The 18,733-nt window shown below is 31.7% G+C and overlaps 1 protein-coding gene across 3 annotated transcripts in view; it reads left to right on the top strand.

The window, feature by feature from the left end:
- Nucleotides 1–18,733, top strand: part of LOC125835910 (WAT1-related protein At5g64700) — a 42,681-nt gene that overhangs the window by 19,774 nt on the left and 4,174 nt on the right. The window contains exons 4-5 of one of the 3 annotated variants that reach the window (XM_049515014.1): nucleotides 17,556–17,802; nucleotides 18,414–18,572. The exons of 1 other annotated variant lie outside the window; for it this stretch is intronic. In XM_049515014.1, the coding sequence (XP_049370971.1) occupies nucleotides 17,556–17,802; nucleotides 18,414–18,572 (406 nt within the window). The remainder of the gene's footprint in view (nucleotides 1–17,555; nucleotides 17,803–18,413; nucleotides 18,573–18,733) is intronic. One more of the 3 variants, XM_049515012.1, reaches the window with a different exon arrangement.

Genomic DNA, 18,733 nt, shown 5'->3' with positions numbered 1-18,733 from the left:
GCCAGGGCCGTCCTATAACTTGCCAAGGGTATAGAACTTGACTACTAAGTGAATCCACTAGTATATGCTAAAAAGCACTAAAGGAATCATCTAAAAAGTATGCCTTTTTCTACCCATGATGGCTACATGGTTTATGGGGGTTGTGAGTTGTCTGAACTATCCCCCATATCGGTGCTCAATACAACTCCCAAAATATGATACTAACTCTTATGTTTAAAAACATATATCTTTCTATGATTTGAGATAATTGCTTAATAACTTAGCTCAAAGGCTATCTTGGAAATCAAAGTTCCATCTCTTGCTTAATTGCGAAAGTGTTTACTTTTTTCTTAAAAAACTAGTTCAAAGGCTCTTTGGAAATCAAGGTTTCCTTTTCTTGTTAAAATGTGAAAACATTTTAAACTCTTTGGGAATACATAGTCCCCATATAATCTTTTGAATACACTGAACTTACTTTTTACTCTTATTCAACTCAATGCTCAAGTCTTAAAATAAGTTTAAAGAATTTGTAAAAGACTTCTTAAAATATGGTTTATGTCGAATTATGGACATGAACGACTCAATACAAGGTTTTCAATAACCATAGATAGAACTCAATACATGGAACTCAAGAACTTCAATGACACTACTCATTTCAAGAATGCTTAACTCAGAGGGTTCATGCGGAATTATGAGCATGAACTACTCAACTTAAGGACTCAAACATACTTCACATCTCAAGACTGTTCGACTTATAGGGTTCATGCGAAATTCTGGACATGTATAACCCAACTCAAGGACTTCATGGGTAACATGCAATAGTCCCATGATTAGGAATATAATCTCAAAAAAAAAAGATTAGGTACTCAATACTCAAGACTTATAAATTGAAGATACTACTCATTTCAAAGATACTCAACTTATGAAGTTCATTCGAAATTTATGGGCATGAACAACTCGATTCGAAAGTCTACATAATAACATGGAACTCATGTAAACGAATCTTCTCAATCTCATACTTACTTACTCAAACTTAGTTCGAATTGATAATTGATCTCAAAGGATTCATACTCGAACTCAAAGACTTTCTTAGACTCTAGTCTTAACTCTCTGTTGAATGTGAATTATGAATTCAAGAGTCATGGTTCATGATATGAAGAATCTAAGTGATAGTGTAGACTCATGAATTCATTCTCCTCACTCTCATGATCACTTACTTGAGTCTTGAAACAAGTTATTAGAAATTGTAGAAGACTCCTAAGAAGGACTCAAAGAGACTCTCTCTCAAAATGGTCGGAAGAACTCTCAAGACTTAACTCTTAACTTTACCTTGAATTTGAATTATGAATTAAAGTTTATGATCATGTTATGAATGATTTATAAGTGTTTGGACGTAGTTTGAAGTGTCTAGAATCAAAAGGGGTGCAGATACACTTCAAAGAAGCTCAAACGGGACAACCGACGGAGGATGAGTGGGGCAGGCGACCCTGGCGCGTTCCGAGCGCGGGGCACCAGCCCCTAACTTCAGAGGCTTCATATGGTCACACTGCAGGGGCGCTCTCCCCAGCCTTTCCCCAGACCAAGTTCGACGAATTTCACCTCTTGTTTTTTGATCTAAAATCGCTTTTAATCGATTTGTTTTCTCAAATTTTCCTTAGATTCAATTACCCAACCTAAGTACACACTAGTCCACTCAAAACAATCACTTTCATCTCAAGAAATCATCTAAACCCCAACAAAACAAAATTTTGAATGAACTTCAAGAACACCCATCAAGAACTTAAATCCTTCAATTTTTTGAGAATGAAACTTTGCTGAAAATAATATGTTTGGTGTGTGGGTGAACAAACCCAACACTATGGAAGCTTACATACCTCTTATGGATCAAACCCATGGCGACAATCCGCAACAACTCTCAAGAATTTCAATGAACACTTCGATCCTTACTCTTTTCTCCTCTTTTCTCTTTTTGAACTTTAAACTAAAACCCTAGGCATATATTAGGTTTATAAAACTGAACCTAATAGGATTAGACCCTTAAAACATTACTAAAAACGAATTAAATCTGATTGGGTAAGGAAAAGACCAAAATACCCTTCTAAAATCCGGTTTTGACTTTCCTTATCTAGACATCTGAACTTCGAATGGACATATCTCCCTCATACGAACTCAAAATTGATAAAACTCGGTGGCGTTGAAAAGATAATTCAAATATCTTCCCTATGGTATCTGGTATCACACCTAACTCATTTTGAGCTAGAAGTTATGATCGTTTGAAGTCGACCCAAAACTTATACTTAGCTTAACTTGCAAAATTTCAGATTTTGCTATTTCCAATTTAATTTTTTTTGAACTAAAGGTGCTACATCTAATGACCTTAACACTTACGAAATTTTTAATTCCTTGGTAAAATCTCACTCACTACGAAGAGCGGTTCGAGTCTTAGTTCGATTTTTTTTCTAAGGTGTTACAATATCTCCCCCTTGGGACCATTCATCCTCGAATGACAACTGGAGTGGGTATGGAACAGGGTTACTCTTACTATATTCAATCTTAACCCAAATCCTTAGGTTCAAGTTCTATACCTCTCTATAGGGAATCTCATCCCAAGACTAATACGTTTTACTACCACATTGGGCTCATATCAAGAGCCACATAATGTTTAACAACACCACATTCAAGCTTAGTACTCTAACAACTCCATGGACTCTTACTAACTAACTCATTCAGAACCAACTAAGGGCTCTTATTTAACTATTTCTCATAGCAAAACCTCATCATTTTCTTCCTCCTTATTAATAACCTTAGACAAAATTATCACACCATCATTATCACGATATGATCATTAACCTTTTCTTTCTAACATCACTACATTACTAAAAGGACCTCTGAAAAGATATCTCTCATAACCTTTGGAACTCATTACTATCTTATTCTCAACACTTGACTTGATTTCCAATCCTATCATTTCCCCCTTAGGTCTAAAGTTGACACTTGAAAGCTATAAACCTATCCCGTCATCTCTAAACTGGTCTACATCCTCTTTTACTCTAACACTCGGGAGAAGTTTATCTCATGACTACAGAATTCTCCATAAGCAGGTACTAAGACCTCTTTCTATGGTGTTTCTCTTAACCTCTTCTAATTACATACCCTCTCGGTACACCTCTTAATGCTCTAGTTACTCTTGTGACTTGGCCACACTTCGCTACCCTTATTTAAAGGTTTGGGTCTCTCACTTGTACTACTCACATTCATTGCAGCACCATCTCAATTCATTACATACTCTACGTCAAGTCTACTAGATCAAATCTCTAGACTAACAGCATCACCCTCATGTTGTCATTCTTTGGATCATGACACTTATCTCAAATTTAAGCTTAATGTTCATTACTAAACTCGAATATCAATGCGATTACTCGCCTACCATACCATACCTCATTACTTGATCAGTTTTATAACCTTCTAAACATCATGACCATCTTAAACAAATCATAAGCCTAAATTAGATCTATTACTTCATAAATACTTTGCCCTTTTATTCAACACATGAATTTAGTCTCCTCTAATACGATGACACATCGACATCAACTCTATTCTGGTTAACAAACATATAATCTATCTGATCTTGACTAACAACCCTTACTCTACCCATAAGGGAAAACTCATCATCAATAACTTACTGGGTGCATGACTATAGTAATATAACTCTTCAAAACATTATCTCCCTTTCTTAAATCACTAAAACTCTGCATACTTTCCTCTAACTCTGGGCTCTTTCACTATTACTGTTCATGATCTTGTAACTCATGTTACCTTTTGGGGTGGAAATATTACCCAAGCTCTAAACATACCTTTTCATAAGGATCTCAGCTGAAACAAGGCTTAAGGAAAAGAGTACAACTCATTTTTAGCTCAAACGCATGATTCATATAATTATGGGTGCATTCATCTGAAACTGAACACTTAACTTACTCTTGTGATTCTCTCAAGCCCCTCTGGAGTCTCATGACTTCCTCAAAACTCTTCCTAAGAACAACTCATCAACAAAGAACTAACTCTGCTTTTCAACCACCTCTAGTATGACGGGTAGTCGAATGAATATGAGAAAGGCACGAGTATGAATAAATCTCTATGACATAACTCTATTGCACGATTAAGAGTATGAACGAATGGAAACTTTTCTTAAATATTTGTAGTCCCTCATTTATAGAAGTGGGGACATCACAACCATAAATAAGATCCTATTGACACGGCTTCATAGACACCCTAGGACACTTGAACTCTGTGCTCTTTACCAAGTTTGTCACGACCCGAGTCTACACCCTGGACTTGGCCGACACTCGCAGACCATTGTTGGTCCCCAAGCGAACCCTCATCATGGTTGACTACAAGCGAAAGACTAAGCATGCAAAAGCTTAAAACTTGAATAAAATTCATGAAACATTAATAGAAAGCTTTAACTCAAAAGAAAACTCTGAATAAAATAAATTATTCAACTCGCTATAAAATATGCAACTTAAGTCTTTAAAACATTTAATAAAATAAATAATATAGACTTCTCAACTATACTGACTATCTATGAAGCCTCTAACTGATAAATATGGAAGTTGGGACAAGACCCACAACATCCTGATTAAACTGAAAAGTAAATGAAATCATCCGGAAATAAGGAGGTTCACCATAGCTAACTCGAACTCTCGGATGTATCAACGAAGCTCATGTTAATGATCATGAATACCTGTGTCTGCATCATGAAAAGATGCAGGCCAAATGGATCAGTATGTGGAATGTATGAGCATGTAAGAGGAATTTTAAAGCATAAACATAAGCTTGAAACGTGATAAAAAGGAAACATACACATACCACTTCTCAACTCACTCAACTCAAAGATAAAATATTCAACTCAATAGTAAGACACTCAACTCTTGGTACTCAAACTCTGGATACGCAACTCAATATAAAGCAACAATAAGAGATGCAATATATAGAAAACTTTTAAAATAATAGAAAGCAACTCACTGTATTTAAAAATACATTATACTCAGTTTGTATGCAAGGATACAATATAAACTCTGTTTGTATATGAAAATACAAGTAAACTCTGTGTATATAAAAATACAAATATCTCTCTTGGAGTTTATCTAATCGACAACCATCACTTAAGAGCTATTATGATGATACAACATTTTGCCTCACGCTGCCAGGGTCGTCTTATACCTTGCCAAGGGTATAGAACCTGACTACTAAGTGGGATCCACTAGTATATGCTAAAAAGCACTAAATGAATCATCTAAAAAGTATGACATTTTTCTACCCATGATGGCTACATGGTTTACGGGGGCTCTGAGTTGTCTAAACTATCCCTCATATCGGTGCTCAATACTACTCTCAAAATATGATACTAGCTCTTATGTTTAAAAAACATACTTCTTTATGTGATTTGAGATAATTGCTCAAAAACTTAGCTCAAACGCTATCTTGGAAATCAAATTTCCCTCTCTTGCTTAATTGTGAAAGCGTTTACTCTTTTATGAAAACTAGCTCAAAGGCTATTTGGAAATCAAGGTTTTCTTTTCTTGTTTAAATGTGAAAACATTTTAAACTCTTTGGGAATACATAGTCTCCATATAATCTTTTGAAGACATTGAACTTACTTTTTACTCTTACTCAACTCAATGTTCAAGTCTTAAAACAAGTTTAAAGCATTTGTAAAAGACTTCTTAAAATATGGTTCATGTCGAATTATGGACGTGAACGACTCAATACAAGGTTTTCAATAACCATAGATAGAACTCAATACTTGGAACTCAATAATTCAATGATACTACTCATTTCAAGAATGCTCAACTCAGAGGGTTCATGCGGAATTATGAGCATGAACTACTTAACTCAAGGACTCAAACATACTTCTAATCTCAAAACTGTTCGACTTATAGGGTTCATGCGGAATTATGGACATGTATAACCCAACTCAAGGAATTCATGGGTAACATGTAATAGTCCCATGTTAGGAATATAATATCAAAAAAAAAGATTAGGAACTCAATACTCAAGACTTAGAACTTGAAGATACTACTCCTTTCAAAGATACTCAACTTATGAAGTTCATGTGGAATTTATGGGCATGAACAACTCGACTCGAAGGTCTACATAACAACATGGAACTCATGTAAACGACTCTTCTCAATATCATAATTACTTACTCAAACTTAGTTCGAATTAATAGTTGATCTCAAAGGATTCACACTCGAACTCAAAGACTTTCTTGGACTCTACTCTTAACTCTCTCTTGAATGTGAATTATGAATTGAAGAGTCATAGTTCATGATATAAAGAATCTAGGTGATAGTGTAGACTCATGAATACATTCTCCTCACTCTCATGCTCACTTACTTGAGTCTTGAAACAAGTTATTAGAAATTGTAGAAGACTCCTCAGAAGGACTCAAAGGGACTCTCTCAAAATGTTCGAAAGAACTCTCAAGACTTAACTCTTAACTTTACCTTGAATTTGAATTATGAATTCAATGTTATGCTTATGGTATAAATGATTTATAAGTGTTTGGATGTAGTTTGAAGTGTTTAGAATCAAAAGGGGTGAAGATACACTTCAAAAGAGCTCAAACGGGACAACCGACGGAGGATGAGTGGGGCAGGCGACCCTGGCGCATTCCGGGCACGGGGAGCCAGCCCCTAACTTCAGAGGCTGCATATGGGTGCACTGCAGGGGCGCTGCCCCATCCCCTTGGGCGCATCTCCCCCCCTCCCCCCCAGCCTTTCCCCAGGCCAAGTTCGATGAATTTCGCCTCTCCTTTTCTGATCCAAATTCGCTTTTAATCGATTTCTTTTCTCAAATTTTCCTTAGATTCAATTACCCAACCTAAGTACACACTAATCCACTCAAAACAATCACTTTCATCTCAAGAAATCATCAAAATCCCAACAAAACAAGATTTAGAATGAACTTCAAGAACACCAATCAAGAACTTAAATCCTTCAACTTTTTGAGAATGAAACTTCGCTGAAAATAATTTGTTTGGCGTGTGGGTGAACAAATCTAACACTATGGAAGCTTACATACCTCTTAGGGATCAAACCTATGGCGACAATCCGCAACAACTCTCAAGAATTCCGACGAACGCTTCGATCCCTACTCTTTTCTCCTCTTTTCTCTTCTTGAACTCTAAACTAAAACCCTAGGCGTATATTAGGTTTATAAAACTGAACCTAATAGGATTAGACCCTTAAAACATTACTAAAAATGAATTAAATCTGATTGGGTAAGGAAAAGACCAAAATACCCTTCTAAAATCCGGTTTTGACTTTTCTTATCTAGACATCCCAACTTCGAATGGACATATCTCCCTCATACGAACTCGAAACTCAGCAAACTTGGTGGAGTTGGAAATATAATTCAAAGATCTTCCCTATGGTATATGGTATCACACCTAACTCATGTTGAGCTAGAAGTTATGGTCGTTTGAAGTCGACCCAAAACTCATACTTAGCTTAACTTGCAAAATATCAAATTTTGCTATTTCCAATTTAATTCTTTTTGGAACTCAAGGTGCTACATCTAGTGACCTTAACACTTAAGACATTTTTAATTCCTTGATAAAATCTCACTCACTACGAAGAACGGTTCGAGTCTTAGTTCAAAAAAAAATTCTAGGGTGTTACAGATTCCATGAGAGGACAACTGAATTGGGTTCCATGAGAGGATCATTGAATTGGGTTCCGTGAGAGTACCATTGAATTGTGTTGTGTACCTACTTGTGATGATTTCGTTCATATCTAATGATGATTTATATTGAATGACGGTATGTTGCTCTAATTGATATAATGTGATATGTGAGAATCGTGAAACTATTCATTGTTCGTAATAGTTGACTAATATTGTATATGTTCGGTATATGCCTGTTTTATAATGTTGTGGTTACTTGCATGTGTTTCACTTATTGGGATAGCCGTGTGATCCTACCATTACAATATGGTTGTGTACTGATATTGCACTTGCTTGTTCTTTGTTGAGTACATGGCATCTTCAGGCGGCTATTGATAGACCTCAGCTAAGTGACTATTGATTGTGACCAGATTCAAGGGTGAACCAATTCTTTCAGGCTGTCATGGATCTCTCTTGTCTAAGTCCATTCTTTTCGGACTCAGACTATTTGTTTAAGGTGTTTGTTTAGTTTTGGGGTTATACCCCTTGTTCTTAGACTTGTCGTTAATATAGTTTTGGTACAATGACTTTTAGGTTCTAGGGGTATTTCCACATTAGTTATTAGTTGTTAGTTGAACTTTCGGAGTTTATGGGGACTCCGTGTTAATTATATTGTCATTTAAACCTGCTTCCGTATCTTTAAATGTCTAGTTCTTCGTTAAGTTGCTTAGTTGAGTTGTAGTAATGGTTCTCCCACCGGAGGGTTAATGTAGGTGTCAATCACGACGGTCTGGGTCGTGACAATTAATTATCAAATTGTCTAGTTCATTCCCTTTTTTTCCTATTTTAATCTCTTATTCTTAATTATGATATCACAGATTCAAATTTGAAATGAACTTACATGTTCATATTCTTTTAATTTAATTTATTATCATAATAGGATAACTATACTTACTATCCAAGCAACTCTCTCTTATCATTTGTTACCGTAATAATTATATAAGCCCATAATATAATGTTGGCATTTCATTCATGGTCTCTGATATATTGACTTGAAATGGTTAAACTCATAAACTTCTCTTCTAAATCTCCTTTTGAAACAATGAACATCCATTAGCCCCTAACATAAAAGCTAAAAAGAAATTAAACCAAATCAACAAATTTTGAAACATGTTATTTAATTTCCTTTTTTAATCTAGGGAAAAAGGGTTAAAATGTCCTTAAACTATGTGAAATGAAAAAAATGTCATCCGTTTAAATTTTAGCTTAAAATGTCCTTACCGTCAATATTTTAGATTAAAAAATGCCCTTGCAGTCAATACTTTGGTTCAGATAGTTACCAAATGGGTCAAAAATGCCCTTTTCTGAATAAATAAATTATTTCTTTTCTTTTTAAACTCATCTTCTTCCTAATTAAAATATTATTAAAGAACCCTATTGTTGTTTTCTTTCTTTTAAAGTCACTTTAACGTATAAAAATGTAGAAAATCTCATTTTATCAATTAAAATAGAATAATTGCATGTACCCTTTCAATGGATAATATATGTCATATATATAAGATAGTAAATTCATCATTAATTTTTATTTATATAACGATTAAAAATAATTATAATAAATAAAAAGTTTTTTTTTCCCTGAATTGAAATAGGATAAATATTTGCTAACTTTAAAATATATTATTTGAAAAAGAATGTGCAAAAAAATATTTTTATTTGGAAAATGAGCATTTTTAACCTATTAAATAACAGTAGGGGCATTTTTGGATCAAAATATTGATGGCAAGGACATTTTTGGACCAAATCATAAACGGAGGACATTTTTGTTCATTTCACATAGCCTAAAGACATTTTTTTTTTACCCTTTTCTCTTTAATTAATATTAATTTATTTTCCCAAAAAGAAAGTTTTAACTTATAACTTATAATCAATCTTTTATTTGGCTCCATGTAAAAGTAAAACCTTGTCAAACATTTTTTATTTTCTAGGAATCTAGTTAAGTAAAAAATATTTTTCATATTTAATTAATAATTAACTTTTAATGTGATTGCATCTAATGGTGGTCGAACATTTTGATCATGTTGCTAAATGCATTTATTAATATTGATTACCCTTTCAATTTATATATAGCTGCTTATATTCCTTAAAAAGAATATTGTTGTATTAATTTAATCTATGAACTTGCATTGACCAATAATTTTTCCATTAACAAATAGGAGTAAAGATAATTTACAGAATATTGTTGTATTAACTTAATCTATAAACCTACATAACCAATAATTTTCCATTAACTAATAGGAATAAAAATAATCTTTTTATTATTAATTCTCGTATTATAATATAAGAATCTATGATTAACCAACGATAATTAGAGAATTCAGAAGAAATAGCTTTCTATCGATCTTTAGTAGTTAATATTCTAGCATAGTATTTTATTTTATTTTTTGTTGAGAGTTATCTTTATAGACGGTGGATTCCTATAAAGCATTCGAGAAAAAATAGATTTAATTGAAACATGAATTCTTACGGGATTCGAAAATTTGAAGTGATGCTCATTAGTATCGGGAAACCGCTGAAAATGAATAGTTGGGTGGTTATAGTATAATTTTGAGTAAGTATAAAAAGAATGTTAATTAAATACTTCGTTCGTTTCAAAGTAATTGTCACATTTCGATTCTCCAGAGTCAACTTGACAAATTGTCAAAGCTAAATTAAATTAAATTGATATTTTAAAAGTTAAAATTTAGATAGTAAAAAGTTTTATGGCAAGTATTATATATATGCAATACCATGATAAAAAAATACATCTTAAAATATTGATCAAAATTATATTGTTCAGTATCGCCTCTCAAAATAGAAATCGTAACAAGTATTTAGAAGCGGATGGGGAAGTACCATATTTTAATGGTTGGATGGAGTGAGAACTTGAAAGTGAATCATTCAATCGTGGAGAGTTAATGGGGTGTTCATCGGAAGAAAAAGAAAAGAACCTTTTAAATTTATTTACTATCCTTATTTTTATTTTTCACCACAAGAAGCTACAAAGATTTATTTCACGAGAGAAAAATACACGCACACAAATATTCCATAAGAATTTAATCGAATTTTGTCTCAAATTGAAATGCAACTTTTAGGCCAAATTCATATCCTTATATTAAATAAAATATAAATGTATTTTATGACATACATTATTGTGAAAAATAAAAATAGAATAACTATAGTTTAGCCCTCAATTAATTAGGTTACATTTGTATGTAAAATTATTGGACTCATAATTACGAAAACCTCTAATTTAGAGAATCACACAGAAAAAAGATTAATTAAGGATGTATACTATAAATTACAGTAAAAATGAATAAATAAATATTTTGTCTGAGACGTGAATATCTAGCTTTTTGTAAGGAGATTTAAGCCTATTGCGACATAATATTCACATGACCAACATCTCAACAACATCGTATAACTCAAACAACTTTTACTTAGTCAAAGATTAGTGTCAACAAAACATACTAGAAATATATATTACATAAATTAAATTAACCTTTTGGTAAATAACTATCTCTAGTACTTATTCCCAATGTGGACACAAAATTAATTTTACCTAATGTAGATTAAAACCAATAAAGGAAATTCCCCTAACAGAATTTTATTGAAATGAAAGCTCATGAAGAGAAATATATGCTTGATTGACCTCTCATCAAAAGGAACCAATTATTTGCGCAATTGCTTGTTGAAAGGAGGTAAGCACAAAATAAAAGGGGAATCAAGCATTTTGATGATCTTTACTTTATTCAGATTGTGTGTAATTAATTTACAATAATATATTTGATAAAGTAGTTACTGCTTAAATTTTTACTATTAAAATATTTTTGCCTTGGAATCCAATTTACCAAAAGGGAGCATCTTTAAATTAGAATAGTTCATGTAGAAGTAAAGTAATAATATAAAAAAACAAGTGTAATCGAGTGAATGGTAATCTTGTTGGGTAAAATAATTTAAAGTTTTAGAAAATTAAATTTATTTAAGTTTTAGTATTTTAATTCTTGTTTAGATAGAATTTATAGTCAGAATTATATATATTTTTTAAATCTATTTTTGAGCTAAAATAGATTTTGTGCTATTATAAATAAATACATTATTAGTTATTTTTTATTATGTGAAATAGTGAAAAATTATAAAAAGCATTCAAAGATTTATGAGATTATGAATAGAATATTGTTCGATACTTCATGTCATGTTACACCTATTCATGCAAGAGCACTGAAAGATACGGTAATAAATGAATACAAATATAATTTGTTATGACTATTACAATAATGATATAATTGTATTTGATGATACAATTATAATCGTTGATACAAATTATATTCATTAATATATTTAATACAGTTGATTTGCATCATCGAATTGAATATAATAGTGTTTGATACTATTGTATTCATTGATTCAAATCAACTATATCAATTGTATTTGTGATACAATTGTCAGTCATTTATACAATTATTGATGAGATATACAAATTAATTGTATCTTTCTTCTCTCTCCTCTCTCTCCACTCTCCTCTCTTTCCCAAATTTCATTCCCTCTCTCCTCCCTCTCCCAATCTCGCCCATCTCTCACCTCTTTTTAGTAGTTAGTTTTTTAATACAAATTAACTATATTTGTGATATATACAATTATCGATCAAATATATAAATCAATTGTATCTCTCTCGCGTCTCTTCTCTTCTTTTTCTCTGGCCAGATCTCGCGCTCGCCTCTCTTACCATTTCACTCGCCTCTCTCCTCCTTCTAACATGTAACTACAAATTGTAATTAAGAAAACAATTACCTAGGGGGCGTGATTATATATTTATATTTGCAATGTTAGCTATTTTTGAAATTTCTTGTTGTTGTATCATTATTGGACATTATTTTTACCCTAATCTTTTCAATTCTTTTGAAGCGGCAAAGAATTGCTTCTTCATCTCTCTGTTTACTTTTTGTTTTATCAAAGTTTGTTCTATAAAAGTTTGTTTTATCAAAGTGTGTTCTATAAAAGTTTGTTCTATCAAAGTTGCTTAGCATTCCATATTAGCTCGAAAATAGATCAGTGGTTTGCTTATATAGACTTAGACAAAAAAAAAAATCATAAGCTAACTTTAAATGTTGAGTTAGGTTCAGGTGTCATATTTTTTCATGATATCAAATTAAGGTTCATTCCAAATTTCGGCTCCGAATCCACACTCCAGTTGGGCCCAAACATGAAGGGGTGTTAGAATGGGTTAGTTTTACATTGAATGGAGAATGAATTGATGGTATGCTTATACGAACTTGAACGATTCTCCTTCATAAACTAACTTTAGGGGTTGAGTTAGGTTTATGTACCTATTTTTTCATAGTATTAGGGCTAGGTACATTCCCAGTTTGGGTTCTCGATCCATGCTCTAGTTAGGTTTGGATGTGAAGGGGTTTTATAACACATGATTTTTCTACTCAATTCCCATCGAACTTACTCACTGAAAAATACACCGATAGAAAACAAATTCTCTTTAAAATTATGAAAGCTTCCTAATTTTTCCACATAAAATCACCGTTATTTTTTGCTTTTCTTACTAATTCAATCAATATATATGTGAAAATAATTATTCAAACATTTTTGTGTGGAAATTTAGTAGCTTAAGGAACAAAGGAGAGGGGGGACAAATTATAATTATTAAAAGGATCTTTCATTCATTTTATTTTAATCTTTGCCAAGATTATATATAAAACTATTGCTAGATCCATCCATGATCCTTAAAAAGCCTAGTCTAGAAAGTTGTTTAATGTTTGCTAATTAAGTACTATGGTAATTAGCTAAGGGTCCATTATCTAATTAAAAACCTATAGTATTTATTTTCATAAAATAAAAAATAAAAAAGGAAGCATCCCTAAATAGTTCTACTTAGAAACTTTTTATTATTGTTGGTCCCTTGTGGTCCAATTGAAAAGCAACTTATACATCACTATCAATAGTCATATTATATTGTAGTTTGTGTTTTCCAAATTCTTCTATATAAATCCCACTTCTTAGTCCCAATCTTTTGTAGTTTTTGAGTTGATTAAGAGTAGACAACCAAAGCTTACACCTTTTTTTTCCTCCCAACAAAGAAAAAAACATCACATAATTAAAAAGAGAGAGAAAATGGATGGAAAGGGGAAAATATATGTAGCAATTGTAATAATAAAAGCCATATATACTGGGATGTTCTTGCTTTCAAAAGTTGCCTTTGATGTTGGAATGAACCCTTTTGTGTTTGTATTCTATAGACAAGTTGCTGCTGCTGTCTTCTTAACACCTATAGCCATGTTTCTTGAAAGGTAAATTATTTTAATAGTTTTGATTTAGTATATATATATATATATATATTGTTCGGACGCTTCAAACATGTTATCGTACTTGTGTCTAAAAGTTTGTAGCTTTTGGAGGATTGAACACATAAAATTGTATCTTAAAAGTGTTCGATCAACATACATTGCCTATCATCTCACTAACCCATTTTTAAAGTCCAAACATATTATCGTACTTGTGTCTGAAGTTCGTAGCTTTTTGGAAGATGAACACACAAAGCTGTATTTGAAAAGTATTCGAGCAACATATATAGCCCTTCATCCCACTAACCCATTTTTAAAGTCCAAACATATTATCGTATTTGTGTCTGAAGTTTGTAGTTTTTGGAGGATAGAACACATAAAACTGTATTTTAATAGTATCCGAGCAACATATATAGCTTATCATCCCACTAACCCATTTTTAAAGTCCAAACATGTTGTCGTATTTGTGTCTGAAGTTCATAGCTTTTGGAGGTTGAACACACGAAATTGTATTTTAAAAGTGTTTGAGCAACATATATAGCCTATGATCCAACTAACCCATTTTTAAAGTCCAATCATGTTGTGGTACTTGAGTCTGAAGTTTATAACTTTTGGAGGATTGAACACATAAAACTGTATTTTAAAAGTGTTCGAGCAATATAGCCTATAAGTCCACTAACCCATTTTTTAAATCTTTCTCTAACAATATATGAGTATTTGCTCAAGTGTGTGAAAGATTAAATGGTTAGAGAGGTTATATTGAATTTTTAGATTAGATGGTTACACAATTTAATTAACGTGGTACCAGAGGTGTGGCTGAAGTTAATTCCTAACATAATTTGTCTCTACGTAATTAATCAACAATTTAATATTTTGGATGAGATAATTACATAGTTCAATAATAGTGATCTATTATTTATATGTGTGTAGGAAAACAGCACCACCAATGTCATTCTTGATTTGCTTCAAGATTTTCATGCTCTCTCTGTGTGGGTAAGTTATGAGTTAATTCTATTCTACACTCACATTTAGCGGCAACTTATTTTCCTTTTAGCAGTAATATTTATTGTTATAAAAATATTTAGCGGTAGTTGAGCTACCGTCATTATATTCAGAGTCACTAAAACTTTAATTTCTATGTGTATAATGAAATTGGTGTTTTATCAGGGTTACATTGAGCTTGAATATTTCTGGAGTGGCACTTAAATACACTTCAGCAACTTTGGCTGCTGCAACTACTAACAGCCTTCCAGTTACTACTTTTCTCCTTGCAATTTTACTTAGGTATGTGTATTTTTAAAATTCTTTTTATTTAATATCATCCACTCAGATTTTCACCGTTTGACGGACCCCTACCATGTATGTATATAGATATATAAGTAAAAGTTCAATGAGGGAAGCATAAAGTACCTGATTTCTAGGCTTTCACCTTTTGTGGTGATATGAGGTTTTGACGAACCCCTATTATATATATAAATATAAAATATATATAATATAAGGGACATAAACCTGACCTCCAAATTAAAGTGGTACACTAAGTTACAAATGTCTAGTGCTCTTATTTAGTACCTTACTATAGTTAACTCTTAACTTAAAAACATTAATTTATATTTATATATATATATATATATATAAACAAATATAAGAATAAATGGATATGAAGTCATCTTAAAAGTTGTAATAACAAAAGTAAAAAAGGAAAGATATTACATTATTCAAGGTGTATGATATATTGTACAATTTGAAACTTCATTAATTACGTCTCTCACATACCATGTCTTGACAAGTACTCAATTTTAGAAAGTTAAAGTTTATAAGGGTGTGTTCGGTATAGATGAGTTTTTCCATGTTCGATTGGTTAAAAAATTAAAAAGATTATTTCAAGAAAATAAATTCCTTTAAATGAGGAAAATGAGATTTTCTAGTAAAAGCAGCAAAAATAAGTTATACAAGTGACATTTCATATTAATTGTGTTTTCCCACCTCATCTTCACCCCTCCTCCCCCTCCATCCCATCACCTCTAACCTCCACCTTTCATAGTATTTGTCTAGACTACATATAAATATTTTTAGAATAATATTTTTTGCTTACATATCGTACACAAAAACAAGAAACTCATTATTTTCCTGAAAAACATGTTTCTCGCTATAAAATAAGAGATGAATAGTGGCAACAAATTTTGTTTTTAACGGCAATGTGTAGCAATAATTAAGTTAATGTCATTATATTCAGAATTGCTAAAACTTTTAACGGTATTTATATAGAGTGTTGTTTATAGATACTCATATGTATTATTGCTGCTAACAATGATAATTATATTATTACCGCTAATTCTTTTATTTGTTGTAGTATCGTTTCCGTACCAAACAAACCCTAAGTTGGAGCCAATATTGTTTGCCATTTTGTACCTGGCCATCTTTAATCATATAGATTTGGAATATAATTTTGTACTAATTAAAGTTGAGCATAATAAGGTAAAGAGGAAACATTTAATTATAGGGAATCTTTGAACAAAATTTGACCTTTTAGTGAACTAGCCAAGAGAAAGTAAACTCACTTACTCAAAAAAGGCTTTAAGAGGAGAGGTTGAGGGGTTCTATATGGGAAATTTTGACTACTTTTGGCACACAAAAAGAATCTAATAACAAAAAGTAGCATTTGGGCGGGGGGGGAGGGGGGGGGGGGAGGGAGGGAGAAATGGTTCATATTGTGCAAGAATTCTCTATTTCATCCATGTTGGAATATATTCATATAAATTTTCACTTTAATTTTATGATTGTGATGATTAATTTGATTGATTCGATGTAAATTTTTTCTTGGGGAGATTTTTATACTCACTCACCAAAATAATAATCAACACACACACACACACACATATATATATATATTGTATATTAATGTATAATATACATAAAATATATACGCCTCTATTTTTATTTATTTATCTTGTTTTGATTTGACATAAAATTTAAGAAAATAAATAAGACTTTAAAATCTTGTGGTATTAAATTAAAGTTATGTCAAATGTACCAAATTATCATTTAATCTTTATGATCTTAAACATGTCGGGTGGAAAGTTAAAGTAAAAAGTTCACAAAAATAAAACTCGACATTCTTTTTTAACGGACTAAAAACGAAAATAGAACAAACAAATAAAAAACATAATAGGTGTATCTTTTTTGTATATTTGACTAGAAATTATTTTTTGTCGACCAGTCAAATGTGTAACCTAGCCCTTTCTTTTTGTTGCTTTAACTAGACACTATAGTACTTCCTTGTTTTAGTGAAATAGTAAAGTATGTTATGTAGTCCACTCACTTATGTTCCTTATCTAAGTTGTATCTTTTTTGTATATTTGACTAGAAATTATTTTTTGTCGACCAGTCAAATGTGTAACCTAGCCCTTTCTTTTTGTTGCTTTAACTAGACACTATAGTACTTCATTGTTTTAGTGAAATAGTAAAGTATGTTATGTAGTCCACTCACTTATGTTCCTTATCTAAATAGTGGTCATCCATAAATGTCTTATCAATTTTGTATAGTAATGTTATATTTTGCTTTGATGACATTAACACAAATAGGATGGAGAGTGTGAAAATGAGGACATGGGGTGGGATAGCAAAGGTTATGGGCATAGTGTTTTGTGCAGGAGGAGCATTAACAATAGCATTTTTTAAGGGTCCAACAATGAAACTTTTGATGCATCATCATCTATTTAGCTATCATGGTCAAGTGCAAAACAGTGCTGCTTCTGGCAATACATGGATCAAAGGTGTCTTCCTTATGTTACTTGCTAATGCATTATGGGCTACTTGGCTTGTCATGCAGGTATATTCTTATTCTTATTGTATGTAGTGTCTATATTACTTTATGTCTAGTGATTCATTTTACTACAATAGTGATAAGAAATATACACAATAACAAAGAATGATAAATCTTTTACCAACAATAGTTAATTGTTATTGGATCCAATGCTGCTATAGGCTTTCGAGACATTTATAAAGAGTGTTAATTGCGTCTAAAAACACATATTTAACGGCAATTAAGTTATTGTTGCTAAAGATCATTTTTTATGTAGCGATTGAACATACGAATAACATATATACATCATATTTATACATCGAGATTTAAAAGAAAAGAATCTTGTTTCTCTTACATTTGCTATATTTGGTAAAGTGTTATTAGATTTTGTAATTAATTAAAAGTGCTATATTTGGAACAAACTAAAAAGGAAGTAGGACCATATAAAGCCGAGCTAATTGAGTGAGGTTTTTTTTTTTTTTTTTTAAAGAAAGCATTTTGGTAACTTTCATGATATTTATATAAAGTCGAGTAACTTTCATGATACTTATATCATTGGTAAAATCATCTCTGTTATAGAGTTTTTTCGACCTGAAAATAGTTAATTAATTAATTGTTTGTGTTATTATCTTTTGTAGAACCAAGTTCTCAAGAGTTACCCATCAAAGCTACTATGTACAACTCTACAATGCTTCATGAGTAGTATTCAATCATTTGTTTTTGCCATAGCTTTAGCAAGAGATCCTTCTGAATGGAGACTTGGATGGAATGTTAGACTCCTCTCTGTTGCCTATTGTGTAAGTCTATTTTTTCATACTTTAAAAGATAATTAAAAGTGATAATAAATTAAAGGATACAAAGCAAGTACAAAAGTTTAAAAAGATAAAGAGGAAGAAATAAAAGATGTTTCCATGATTAGAATGTTAACTAGATAATGTTGTATTATCACCAGAAAGAT

The sequence above is a fragment of the Solanum verrucosum genome, unplaced genomic scaffold (assembly GCF_900185275.1).
Source record: "Solanum verrucosum unplaced genomic scaffold, falcon-dt-bn FXZP01000128.1, whole genome shotgun sequence".
NCBI lineage: Eukaryota > Viridiplantae > Streptophyta > Magnoliopsida > Solanales > Solanaceae > Solanum > Solanum verrucosum.
Note: the sequence above shows the minus strand (reverse complement) of the source record. Positions and strands in the feature narration are given on the sequence as shown.